The sequence below is a fragment of the Heloderma suspectum genome, chromosome 3 (assembly GCF_057233095.1).
Source record: "Heloderma suspectum isolate Gila_16-S chromosome 3, 16-S_ref, whole genome shotgun sequence".
In the NCBI taxonomy this organism is placed as follows: Eukaryota; Metazoa; Chordata; class Lepidosauria; order Squamata; family Helodermatidae; genus Heloderma; species Heloderma suspectum.
Genome location: NC_139460.1, coordinates 236,034,903 through 236,048,951, shown reverse-complemented (window position 1 = coordinate 236,048,951; position 14,049 = coordinate 236,034,903). Strand labels below are relative to the sequence as shown.

The 14,049-nt window shown below is 42.6% G+C and overlaps 1 protein-coding gene across 3 annotated transcripts in view; it reads left to right on the top strand.

Moving 5' to 3' along the window:
- The window catches only part of DOCK1 (dedicator of cytokinesis 1), a 556,714-nt gene that overhangs the window by 363,468 nt on the left and 179,197 nt on the right, over window positions 1-14,049 (top strand). For all 3 annotated transcript variants that reach the window (XM_084841443.1, XM_084841442.1, XM_084841444.1), the window contains exon 30: window positions 13,786-13,864. In XM_084841443.1, the coding sequence (XP_084697569.1) occupies window positions 13,786-13,864 (79 nt within the window). The remainder of the gene's footprint in view (window positions 1-13,785; window positions 13,865-14,049) is intronic.

Here is a 14,049-nt window from a genome sequence, read left to right as displayed (position 1 = left end):
TACATTTCTATAGCACCCAATCGGGAAGCTCTCTTTGGCTAAAGAGCTGTGCTGGGTGACACTAAAGGCATATCTGGTCTGGCATTCTGTTTGTTCGGTGGGCATGAATGCAATAGCCCCCTCCCACTCATGTTCGCCAACAAGAGGCATACAGAGGCATATTAACTCTCATACTGGAGGTAATATATAGTAGGGTTGTGCACTGCTTTGAGTCAAAGTGGGCTGCTTCAGGCCACCTCCAAGGTGAAGTAGAGGCAGCGCGAAGTGGCACGAAGTGGCGTGGGTCATTCTGAAGCAGTTTGGCGCAATCTGGAAGCCCAGCCCAGCTGCGGCACCACACCCAGCTCCTTACCTGGACCCTCTGAACACGCGGTGGCAGCTGTCTTCTCGTTCGGGGGGCGGGAGCCATTTTAAAAATGGTGACTCCCTGTATTTCCAGAAATACAGAGTCACCATTTTTAAAATGGCTCCTTCCTCCTGCCAGAACAATATGACAGCTGCCAGCATGTGTCCAGAGGGCCCAGGAGCGCGCGGCGGTGGCGGTTCCCCACCCCTGGAACAATCAGGTAGGGAACTGAGGCCTGGGCAGCACATCAGGGGCATCAGGGGGAGGGGGAAAGTGGGATTTGGATATCCGAATCCTGGTTTGCCTCTGGAGGCCTAAGCACTCCCCCTCATCAGCCCAAAACTAATCGGGCCTGCCTTGAAAGCCCCAAAGTGGCCCCTGAGGCAGATCAAGGGGTCCATGCACAGCACTAAATTATATAGCTATCGTGGCCGAGTAGCAATCATGTCCCCCGTTACTAACAATTCTTGTAAGCTAAAAAGCCTCAGACATTGTTAAAATGGGTGGTATATGTACCTGGTATTTTCTGTTCTTCATAAACTGTCACGACTGGTTAGATGTGAGAACTCTTAAAAGTCTTGAGGTTATCATAGCAATGATTTCTTATTTACAGGGCTGCTTAAAATGCAAAGGACAAAATATGTAAATTATTGTTCCACAAAAAGTAGATCAGTTAATGTTGGAAAATGTATGAAATCACTGCATAGTACATTTGGGGCAAGGGAAAGAGCAAATACAACAAAAGTATAGCAGCTCAAGAATATATTCAGAAATCAAAGATTATTTTTCTTCTGTGCGCATGACTAGAGCACCGTATGCTGTTGATACTCTGATCTTGTCTGGCATAACCAGCACATGGATATTACTAGAAGAAAAAAGGGGCAAGCCCAGGCAAGGTTAATTTACCATGCATCAAGCTGATGTGTTTATTTTTTGTTAACACTGTGGTTTCAAATCTTGTCGTTGTAAATCTAAGAAAAGTTTATTTAAGGGCTGAGATGTTAGGCAACTGATTCCTGTTTTAATATACACATTAATTCAATTTCCATAGATATGCAGACAAAGGGATCATTTGCAAGCCACACCCCATGTATTTATAGAAAAGGCAATATGTTTCTTGGACTAAGACTACCATCCCCCTGCCCTCCAAAAAAGTCAGTTAAAGTATATCCCTGTTGGGGAGAGCAGGAGAGAGCAATAGAGAATGTTAAGGACAGAGGAAAGAGCAACCAAGAAAATTAAGTGCTTCAGCATCTTATGGGAGAGTCCACAAAAATACATTACCATTACTCCACAGCAAAGTTGACTGACAGAAATGTTGGGAAATACAATCACTGGTTGCAACTTGAGTGGGAACAGGGAGACAAAGACTCCACCTCTTTTTGTCTTACCCAAGGCACAAGTACACAAACACACATTGGATTATTTTTCTTTTCAGTAGCACAGACTCTATTATGAATGCTGCTGATTGGAATGAAGATGCAGAAGAATAATTAAGGGCCTGTTTATTTGCTCATGAACCTCAATTTTCGAAGGGCAGTTTAATTTAGTTCATGCCTTTAAACCCCAGTCTTGTGGTATGATGATACCAGAAAGGATTTCTATAGGAAAACAGAGAAATTTGGATTCTGATCAGGTTTTTCTACATGTGTAATCAGGTATCCTAAAAGGCCAAAAGCTGTTTCACCTTTTCCTTCCATTCAGTACATAGGTTTTTTCAATAGGTATGTATTTGTCCTTCAGTAAAATTGAGGTAGAACTAGGTTCTTGGGTGAAATCACAATTTGGTTCTGTGCCTCTCCTGTTTTTGGCAGCTTCAAAAATCTGGCTTGCCAAAAGTGTAGGCATGGTGCTGACTGCATATAAGATATTTTAATGCGACAAATTCACTAGGTAACTGAGGGATGATTGCAAAAGGTGTGTGCAGGAAAAAATGACTATGCAGTGATACATTTGGTCAGTGCTAGAAACCACAAATCCCAGGGTTACAATAGATGCACCCTAATGAGTACTGAAATTCCATTAAGTTGTGGTGCTTTTAAATAGGTTTGTTTGTTTATTTATTTATTTGTGATAATTATATACTGCTAAATATAATAAAATCCCTAAGCAGTTGACATAAATATTAAAAGCACATTTAAAATACAGTATTAAAAACAATTCCAATTACAGTAAGAGCAATACAAGGAGCAACAAGATGGAGCAGCACAGTTAATTTAATTACAAGTTAGGGAAAGCCTGGATGAACAAGTGTATTTTCAGGAAGTGTTAAAAAGATGCCACACTTTCTGCTTCCTGAACTGCACAGGGGAGGGTTTTCCAGAGCATGGGTACCGCTGCTGAGAAGGCCCGCTGTCGAGGTATTACTTGGCGACATTCTGTTAATTTCAGAATTACCAGCGAGATCTCTTCTGATGATCTTAAAAGTTGGCTGGGTATTTATAGGGGAAGGTGGTCTGCTAGATATCCTGGTCCCAAGTTGTTTAGGACTTTGTTAACACAACCTTGAACATGGCTTGAGAGCTAATAGGCAGCCAGTGTAGTTCTTTTAACATAGATGTTATGTGAGCATAGTTGGGTGTCCCAGTAAGCATCCTTGCTGCTGCATTCTACACTAGCTGCAGCTTCTAAACCAGGCACAAGAGCAGCCCCACATAGATGTATGGATCACTGTGGCTAGGCTGTCCCTATCCAGGAATGTGTGTAGTTGGCATACCAACCAAATTTGGTAATGGGCACTCCAAGCCACCGAGGTCACCTGGGCCTCCTGTGACGAAGACAGATCCAGGATCACCCCCAAACTACATACTTGCTCCTTCAGAGGGGATGCAACCCCATCTAGAACAAGCAAACAGCCCAATTCCTGGACCTGGGAACTGCCAACCCATAGGGTCTCTGTTTTATTGGGATTCAGATTCAGTTTATTAGCCCTCATCCAAGCTATAACGGCATCCAGGTACCAGTTCAGAACATGCATGGCCTCTCCTGATTCAAATGACACAGAGAAATAGAGCTGGGTGTCATCAGCATACTGGTGATACCTTTCCCCCAATCTCCTGATGACTGCTCCCAGTGGCTTCATATAGATATTAAATAGCATTCGGGACAAGATGGTGCTCTGTGGCACCCCACAGTTCCGCTGCCATGGGGTCAAGGTGCAGTCACCCAATGCTATTCTCTGGAACCAACCCCGCAAGTAAGAGTTGAATCACTGTAGAACAGTACCCACAACTCAAAGAGGTGGTCCAGGAGGATATGTGGTCAATCGTATCAAAAGCCGCTGAGAGATCAAGAAGAAATAACATGGTCACACTCCCCCTGTCCCTCTCCTGAAGAAGGTAATCCATCAGGATATCCAAGCTGTCAGGAGCACCCTTGCTGCCTTCAGTAATCCTCAAGTAGCTAGAATCAACATGCAAACAAAAGGGCTATTTTCCAAGGCTTTATTTCCATTCAACCTAATGAGCTTACAGATGCTAATGGCCTGAGCCTAAGTGGGAAACTCAGTGGAGCAGCCTAACAGGGGATTCTAGCCTTAGGGAATCAGTTGGTCTCCGTTTGGAGGAAAAGTGCGGCAACCTGCTGAACTTAAGGAGTCGGAGGGGAAAGTCCACCCCTTTCCCGTGGGGCATCGGGGCGCAGCAGTTGTCATCACGCCAAGTGGGCTGAGCGCCTCCTCTTGGCTCCTGCTACCTCCTGCTTGTGTCTGTACTGGGCCGCGCATCTAGAAGCTCAAGTTGTCCCTCCCTCTCCCTGCCAGGGTCACTCTCGCTCTCAGGAATGTGAGCGGGGGGGGGGTGTCTCCTGCCAGCTGCACCTCTGAGAAACGAGCGGGTTCCTCTCCCACGGATTGTATCTCTTCCTCAGAATCAGAACTGCTTTGGGACTGTATGGGTTCAGATCCAACCCTGACACCAAGGCTGATTCCATCCCAAAATCAGGCCTGAGTCCAGACTGGAATGGATCCTGATAATCAGTTTCATTCAAAAGTGCCTGCAGCTGAGACACCACCACTTTCTCGAGCACCTTACTCAGGAACAGGTGTTTGTGACTGGACAATAGTTAGCATAGATCTCTTGATCCAGGGAGGGTTTTTTCACTAGTGGTTGCACCACTGCCTCCTTCAAGGCAGTAGGGACCGCACCATTACACAGTGATACATTCACCACTGCCCTGACCCATCTGGTCATTCCCCTGCGGCTAGCTCGAATAAGCCATGAAGGGCAAGGATCAAGACAGCATGTGTCGTATACATGTAAGGGTCTTGTCCACATCCTTAGGCTCCAAAAACTAAAATTGATCCCACAAAACAGGATAAGACGATGTACTGAACACCTCAGCAGACACTGCATCAACAGTGGCTGTATTACTGCGGAGGCCTGATTTGCTCAGGGCCCAGTCAAAATTTATTTTATTTATTTATTAAATTTATTAATCGCCCATCTGGCTGGCCACCCAGCCACTCTGGGCGATGTACAAAGCATACAACAAAACAGTCCAAAACAATAAAATTCTACAATAAAAACATTTTCTAAAATACCCTAACCCACCCCAAATGCCTGCCTGAACAACCACGTTTTTAATGCATGGCAAAAGCTCATTAAAGCTCATTAATCCAAAGAAAATAGATTCTTTGGATTACCAATTTGGAACTAGACCACTTGTGAAAGGAAGACAGTTTATTGATAGAAAAGGGATGCAGAATAAAAGTACAAATAAAGCTCACATATCTCTTCAGCTGATGAAGCTGGTACCTTTGTCACAGCATGTACGCTGGGACCACCATCAACAGCGTATGAGATGTTTCTAGGAGCAAAGCTCTCCAGGCTGGTTGTGCATGTTTTCCCCCATGGAGTGAGACCAAAGAGCAAAACCAGCCTGCTGGGTTTTATAGGGGTCTCCCCCTAGTTCAGGAGCTGACAACCTGGCACACACCTCTCTCCATTAAGGAGAAGGGGGAGGGGCTTTCCTTCCCGTGGGAAGTGAAACTTATCTTGTCTCACAGCATAGGATCATACAGCTGGGCAAAACAGCTCCAAGGTGAAGCTGTAAATTACTGGCCTGTATGAGAGGCCTTCCTAATTAGCTATAAAGCTGCTGGTTAGATCATGTTTCTATGCATTCAAACAGCATATAGAACACTGTGTCAGTTCAAACCTAACTCTTCACCAGATCTTCCGGTGTAAAACTCACTACAGCGGTGTTCAAGTCACCATGAAGGTGAGCGATTTTATCCTCAAAGTTTCTTGCTTACCTCATCACGGGTTCTGCACAAGAAGCGAAAAGCTTTTGTTCATCCACAGAGAGGGGGTGGCTTATCTCCTCATCCAAGATGAAAGACCATATACGTTGATTGCATGCATCCAAAAGGGCTTCTATTCTATGTCCTGTATTGATGTGCACAATGCGGTTTAATGATAAAATCGGGTGAGATGTTCCATAATGAGCCCAGCACATCAAGTGGTTCTGTTCTTTTTAATGGGGCTTGTATAGGAAACCCCAGTGAAATAAATTAGGACAATAGGAGAACTGAACAATAAAACACATCAATGGCAAGGAACAGGCAACTTGTTTCATTGCGTACAAATTGAATAAAAACTATGTATTTAGGTATCAAATCACAAATATCTCTGTTACTGAGAGGAACGTGTAGACAAATATTTGTATCATGAATTAGGATTTGGTACTTTGCTCCTCCTACTACCCTCTCTCTATTGCTGTCCAGGATCACTTTAATACTTTCTTCTGCTCACTTTCTAAAAAATATGTTATATCTTCCTTTAAAAAGTGACAGCTATTGTGTGGCTCAAAAGGAAGATTACCTAAGCTTCAGTAAGGTTTTTCTCTTTCCTGGCATTAGTGATCCATTGTCAGCAACACAAGTAGTCTCAGGCCAACAAAGCAGAACAGATTCTACAGCTGTATTACTGTTTTCTATTACACTGCTGGAGAAGGGCAAGAAATGTTTTTACACTTACATTTCTAACCATTTCTCCTCTTGGTTTTTATATATTATGACAGTTTTGTTACTCCAGGCACCGAATCTTGTTTAAATTTTAGTGCCTAATCAAGAACAACAAAAGCAATGGGATGAGAGGGTGGAAACCAAACTCTCTTTAGCTGTTTTTTTTTCTGAGAAATTGCTTATCAGGTATCGTAATTAGCTTTACCGTTTCAGTAACAAAAAAAGGGAGGGACCTTTAGAGGAAAATGGCTTGCTGCTGAGGCATGGATAATTTCTGACCTTAACGCAAGTGAAGTGTAACCATGACCTTATGACATGTCTGTGGTCTGTGTTGTTGTTGTTGTTGTTGATGATGATGATGATTTTGCCCCTTATTAGTAATTTGTAAATGACAGTTAAGAAAATTTAAGTACTTTACAATGTTGATACAGATTTCTAGTTTATGACTGCTGAGGGTACAATCCTATGCATGTTTAGACAGAAAAAGTCCTACAACTCTCAGCATTCCCCAACCAGCCATGTTGGGAGTTGTAGGGGACTGGTGGGAGTTGCAGTAGATATTTTTTCTGTCTAAATGTACATAGGATTGTGCTTTCAGGAGCAATTCTATACATGTTTAGAGAAAAATTAGCCCTACAGCTCCCAGCATGGCTGGCTGAGGAATGCTAGGAGTTGTACGGCTTTTTTGTGTCTAAACATGCATAGGATTGCACCCTAAAACACGTTAATGAAGTCAATATTACAGCTAGCAAGTGGGGCTCATAACAAAATGTTGCTGTGTGGAGTTTTCCTGTTCAGGGATCCAGTCAGTCATCCATCCCCATTTTCCGGAATATTTCATTCCATACCCCTCTCCTCTATTTTTGCCAGTAGTACATCACCAGATTTTTTGTACTTCCACAAACCTTGGGGTTTCCCCAAGCCTGCTGATACCTCCCTCTTATGTGTGGTGCCACTTTGACAGAAAAAGGATCAGCACTCATAGAATTCACTATTAATATATAGGATTGCAATAGACAATAAATACACAAGCACTTAGGGTGCAATCCTACTGATTGCATCCTCACTGCTTGGAAGCCACCAGACTCCAGGGCTTCTGAGATTCCTATTGTCACATTCCTACATCCTTTCCCTTCGCAATCAACACACTCCAGGAAACAAGGCTTCAGGCTAACACTACTTTATTAGTTAATACTAGCTTCTTTACAACTGCAGATTCCAGGAAACTCTCGGGCTGCAATGAAACAGCTATTCCATGCACCTATGAATATCAATAGAGGAGACAAAGTGTAAGTTAGAGAAGTTGCCAGCAGCCTGGGCATGAACGTCTTGGCCAGACTTGCTTTGCAGGAATGCCCCTCCCTTAGGGTGGCTCCCTCCTACGTTGGCTTCCACGAGTGGCCAACCTGGCAGAGTGTCTGAGCCCTGCCCCTAACTCTTCCTGCTTCGCTCTGAGATGAACCCTAGCATCCTTCAAGTCACACCCCTTGCTCTCCTCCTCCGAAACCTGTGTTCTCATGGTGGAGGAAAGGAAGGCGGCATCTGTGTGTCAAGGTCTTGGGAAGAAAGTCTTGCTGCATCTGGGCTCTCTAGGGAGGGTGCCTCCCTCTGTTCTGGCTGTTCCCATTCTGATTCAGAATCGGAGCTGCCAGACATCTCCACACACTCAGATTCATTCCTGACACTTATGCTCTGTCAGGCTGAAGAAATGAAGTGGAAGTTAGAGAAGTTGCCAGCAGCCTGGGCATGAACTTCTCAGACAGACTTGCTTTGCAGGAATGCCCCTCCCTTAGGGTGGCTCCCTCCTACGTTGGCTTCCACGAGTGGCCAACCTGGCAGAGTGTCTGAGCCCTGCCCCAACTCTTCCTGCTTCGCTCTGCGATGAACCCTAGCATCCTTCAAGTCACACCCCTCGCTCTCCTCCTCTAAAACCTGTGTTCTCATGGTGGAGGAAGGGGGGGCATCTGTGTGTCAAGGTCTTGGGAAGAATGTCTCGCTGCATCTGGGCTCTCTAGGGAGGGTGCCTCCCTCTGTTCTGGCTGTTCCCATTCTGATTCAGAATCGGAGCTGCCAGACATCTCCACACACTCAGATTCATTCCTGACACTTATGCTCTGTCAGGCTGAAGCCAGCAGTGCAGGAGGAGCAGCGGAGGTGATCTTCGTCTTTCCATCCTCCACCTTCCTTTATATTTGCTAGATGGGCTTTTTATCCTGACTAGCAAGGACAATTTAGAGAGGAGGAAAGGAGGCTGGTGGAGGCTCAGGATAACTCATACCCTGGCCTCTCCAGTCTCCTCCCATCTCTGCCCATTGGAACGCCCCCTTTCCTCCTGATCCAAGGTTGATTTTCCAACCGAAGAGGGCAGCTGGCACAGTTTGTTCCATGCTGGCCGCAAGGGGGTGGGGGTTCAGACCTCCAACTCCCCTTTCCAAGCTCAAACTGCTGTCTCTAAAATCAGAGTACTGTCTTCTGAGCATTCTTCTAAGCATTCCTATGGGTTCTTCTAAACATTTCTAATATCCCTGGGACACTCTCCGTAGAATTGCTCTCTTAATATCTGAAGAAGCTTTTCATACACTGGACTCTGGGTATGTCTGTCAGCTTTTAATGTATAAGCTTCAGATCCATCCATAGAAAAAGCAGCAGATTCCCTTGGTAGGCTCTGCAAAATATTTGAAAAGTCATGCATTGTATTGTGCATGCTTTTATAGACATTTGTTTTTATCATATATTTCCTCCATTATTTATTTCCTCCATTATTTTAGGATCATCCACCCATGTCTGCCAGTTGTTCTCCTGGAGGTTAGCATTGTATCCTCTCAAAGCAGTATACTTATTCAAAGCATCTTTAAACTTTATTTGAAATGTTGACATAAAAGAATAGAATTATACTTTAATATCTAAACTTTGGAAATAGTATTGAACTTTATCATTCATTATAAAGCAGTAGTTTTCAACCCTTGCAGACTCAGGATTTACCCCAATCTAGGTGACAACCTTCTAGGACAACCTTCCCCAATCTGGGTCCCTGTAGATGTTTTGGATGCCAGTCTCATCAACCCCACCATGGCCAATGGTCAAGGGTGATGGGGGTTGTTGACCAAAACATCTGAAGATATCCAGGTTAGGGAAGGCTGCTCTAGGATGACCAGATGCAAAGAAGAACAAGACTCATGTACCTTTAAATAGTTGTGCAGATGAGTAAATTAATGCCTGTCATGCAGGAATAAGAAAAACTATACTTTGTGAACATGATGTATGAACCCAGACTGCTGGGTTGTTTAGGGGCTAAACAACCCAGTGGTTAACCCAACAACAAACTAGCGGTCCAGGTCCGCATGTCATGCTCAGAACCTCTGATCAGGCTGCATCCCCGTTAAATAACCCACAATTTGCCACCATTATGGGCAAACCAGGTCAATATCAGGGCATTAAATATTCTAATTCTTAGTGTGTTTTATATCTAAATAGTGCTGCTGAACAACATATTGTTGAGTCATACAGCTAGGTATAATAAATTATAGCCTAATGTATGTCCTTCTGTTGCTGTTTTGTCTGCCAGCCAATACATAAAGGTGTCAGTCTTATTTGTAAAGTCTATGTTATAATAAAACCAAAGTTTTATAAATAGTCTTGAATTCTAAAAAAATCCCTCCATTATGCAGAATTTCTCTTGATCTGTAGGAATGTTGGTGTTTTTTTTGGCATAATCCTGCGTAACCTGGCTTTATTTGGTAAAATAAATGAATTAACCTTTACTTTACAACATGATTTAGAAGGATTCAGAAACAGGTTTATCAATACTTGGTAAACGTAAACAAATAGTCAGGATTCCAGTTTTAAAATAATTTTGAAAAATCTCAGATAGCAAGGCTGAGAAAGATCTGTACACTGACGTTTTGAAAGTGTATGCCCCTGTCATGTTCCCTCTTAGTAATAACACCTTTATCTCTTCTTAATCAATCCATCATGGTTTCTGTCTACAGACCATTAGAACAAATGTACAATTTTGGACATTATTAGTACAGAAGGTACTCCAGCCCCTTGATAATTTTGGTTGCCCTTTTTCTGTACCTTCCCCAGTTCTACAATATCCTTTTTAAGATGAGGGAAGCAGAACTGTAAGCACTATTCTAAATGTGGCTGCACCATAGGTTTATATAGGGGCATTACAATACTGGCCATTTTATTTTCAATCCCTTTCCTAAATACTAAGTAACCATTGCAACTTGTCATGCTGGGCAGAGAAGGGCAGGGAGGAAGTTGTGGCTCTTCCAGATTTAGGGGGGTCTTGGGCAAAGTCCTTTCTGTGATGGGTGCCAGTATAATGCCACCCTAGTTGCTCTGCAGTCGCCACTGCACTTTCTCCCCCCATGCTCTGTTTCCTTCACCCTGTCCCCCGGCACCATGGTTGCTCTGCTCTCCTCTGCTCCAGCTTATTAGGTAGCAGCAGGCTCCCCTTTTCTTTTTTAACATTTAGTTAGGCAGGTGCACTGGGAAACAAAGTTCCTGCTTCCAAGTCTTCAGCTGTGTCCATCACCTTCATTTCTTGTCCCCAGAGTGCCTCTGGACCCCACGTAGGGGCCAGAGCACTCTGGGGAAATGAAGATGACTGGTGTGACTGGAGCCTCAGTAGCAGACACTTCGCTCTGCCATGTGCCTGCCTGACAACAGTGAAATAGAAAACAAACAAAGGATGTTGTGTGGCAGCAGGCATCCACTCTGGTTTGTATTGGCTTATGCTGGCTACTCAAACAGCATCTGTTTCCTGCTACCTCTGCGCCATCGTCAGCTACCACTGACTCCCCTGGCGGTTCTTTAGGGGCACCCCAGGCTGCAGCTGCAGGGTGCTTAAGTTGCACCCGAAGTCCAGCCATAGTAGAGCCACTGAGAAGAAGTCCCATAGTTCGTGAAATTATGCACCTGTCCTGTGCTCTTAGCACAGGACCAGAGGAGACTCCCCCAGGCATGCAAACACACACCTTTTTCTTAGCAGGTAGAGATTCAGTATATGGCATTCACTGCAAAACACTGGATAGCTACCACACTCCTGCTGGTACTTCGTACTTCTTTGGTTTCTAGGGCTTTTAATTAAAAAGCTATTTTTTAATTAAGGAAGTTGTGAGATTAGATGTGGTTTGTTTTTCAGATTCCTGTACTAGTAGTAGGAATGGACTTGATATTCCTTCTCTTCTCCTTGTTGCTGAACCTCTCACAGGAGCTTAACTAATGAAAATGTATATTTTGATAAATGTATTCATTTATTCTCCATCTGATGTTGTCAAATAGGACGGTATAGTATATGTGTAACGATGCAGATTTATTTATTTAGAAAATTTATAAGCTGCCTTTTAAAATAAACCCTCCCTAGGCAGCATACAAGAAAAATTAAAACCATGAAACACAATGATAAAACCAATGATGATATCAAAATTAACTATTAAAAACAAAAAGCACCATATACAGCATGGAGCTCATTAAAGTCCTAACTCAGTTATAGCTAAACAGATACATCTTTAGGGCCTGCTTAAATGCCTGTAACGATGGGGCCTGGTGGATGTAAATTGGAATAGAGTTCGACAAATGGAGGGCCACTGTTGAGAAGGCCATATCTCTCATGCCTGCCAGCTTAAATCCTTCGACAGGTGATACAAGCAGGGCCTCTAACATTGATCCCAGTGTGTCGACAGTTTGGAATGGATGAAGACAGTCCTTCACGTTACCTGGACCTAAACTATAATGGTCAAAACTAATTAACTCAGTGAAAAGGGTGATATATAGATACATATGATTGATAGATAGATAGATAGATAGATAGATATTCATACACACACACATCCTCCACTTTTGTTTAGCAGAAACCTGTGGACATATATATAAATAAATATAGGGCTTTTCTACATAAGGCTTTTAAAGCCATGACTTCCTGCTCCTTATTGTGTGTGGGTTCTTTACATACCCATTTTCCCCCATCATATTCATATATATATATATATGTATGTGGCATGACATAACTGTATGTGGGTGGATGAAATGGCTCTCCCTTTTTTCACCTCCTTTTGTCCCCTTTCTAGACATGAACCTTTGTGTGCATGTGCCCAGGTGTGCATATGTATGTAGAATCCAAATTGATCAGTACATTTTTTTTTCTTTTTGTGTGTGCTGCTTTTGCACAAAGTCAGAATTTCAACCTCCCTCCCTCCCTCAACACTCCCCCAACACATATTGGAATAAAGCACACTAGCACAACTACATTGGTGGATGGAGGCAGTTTCATTTCACAATAGCAAAAAATACTGCTTTTTCCTCATTCAGGGAAAAAAACACGGGGAAAGTGGATGGAAAGTGCGGTAGAATCTTTCAGGGATGACATTGTCTAAAACACCTGTAAACTAGCACGAATGAAGAATGGCAAGCGTTGTGTAGAAAAGCCCTGTAATAGAAAACTGTCTGAAGTAGCAGAGCACATAAATGTATGTCCATAATAAGGAAGGATTTAGAGCAGACAGGAACAAATACGCCACATTTTACTGTGGTGTGGGTTTGTCCTTAGCTGACCCTAGTGCTCTTTTACTCTTCTGTAAAGGAGCTGTCAAAATACCATATGTCCTCCATTTCTAGACTCTCTTTTCTTGCTTGATACTGAAATGTGTTAGGAGTAATTAACTTTATTATCTGTGTCCTAATATGGGTTCCTCTTTACACAGATTGCTATTGTGCAAAAAGAAAGAGGTCATTTAGAAAGTCTTTGTGTCTGCACTTTATTATTGCAATGCTTTCAAAGATAATGACACAAACCACAGTGTCTATAGTCTATTGAAAGTACATGTCAGTTTACCAAGGCATTCACTGACATGCTAATAACACCAATTAATCAATTTGCGGCTGAAACATTTGTCTGAAAAGCAGACATCTGGGTACTGAAGAATTGTTTTACTTGTACCAAGAATATGGAGTTATGTATATAATACCTGTTGGAGTCGTGGTGGTTGTGTTTGTACCCAATGTAATCTATTACATTAGTTCTTTTTAATGAACTAATACATAAATGTAAAAGGTTATAAAAGCTACACATTTCAAACCATTGATTCTGCTTATGGTACATAATTTAATTCTAAACCAATAATATTAGTACATGTGGCTTTGTGAAACGATTAATTTTTGCTTATCAGTAAATGGAATTGTTAATTATCCTTTGATGATCTCATGGTATTATTAAAGAGAACTAAATTTATCCAAAGGATTGCTTCTGTTTCTCTTATTTTACATATGCTTATTTCCTGATTAATTTTGAGAGCATCTGCATATAATTCCGCATACTTAATAGTGGTGAGATTGCACTGCTTTTCAAAAACTGCTGCAGATTCTACTTCCCATGCAGTTTAAGATTTATATCTAATTGGGATGCCAAACTTACAAAGGTGCCAAAGTCATAAGTGTATAATTATGTAATTTTCTCCTGAACTTTCAGAGTCTTCCTGCGAGCAATTAATCAGTATGCAGATATGCTAAACAAAAAATTTCTTGATCAAGCCAACTTTGAGCTACAGGTAAGACACGTGAATCTTGTCTTCACTGTTATTTTAAAGAACACGTTATTTCCCCCTCCAGATCCCAACCTGTGACTTTCATATTTCTATCTTTTTAATTGCTTATTGAACTTGCCAAGTACACTCCCTGGGATATGAATGGCGCCCAGTTTCCCTCTATAATAGGAAAACTGGCACACTGGTTA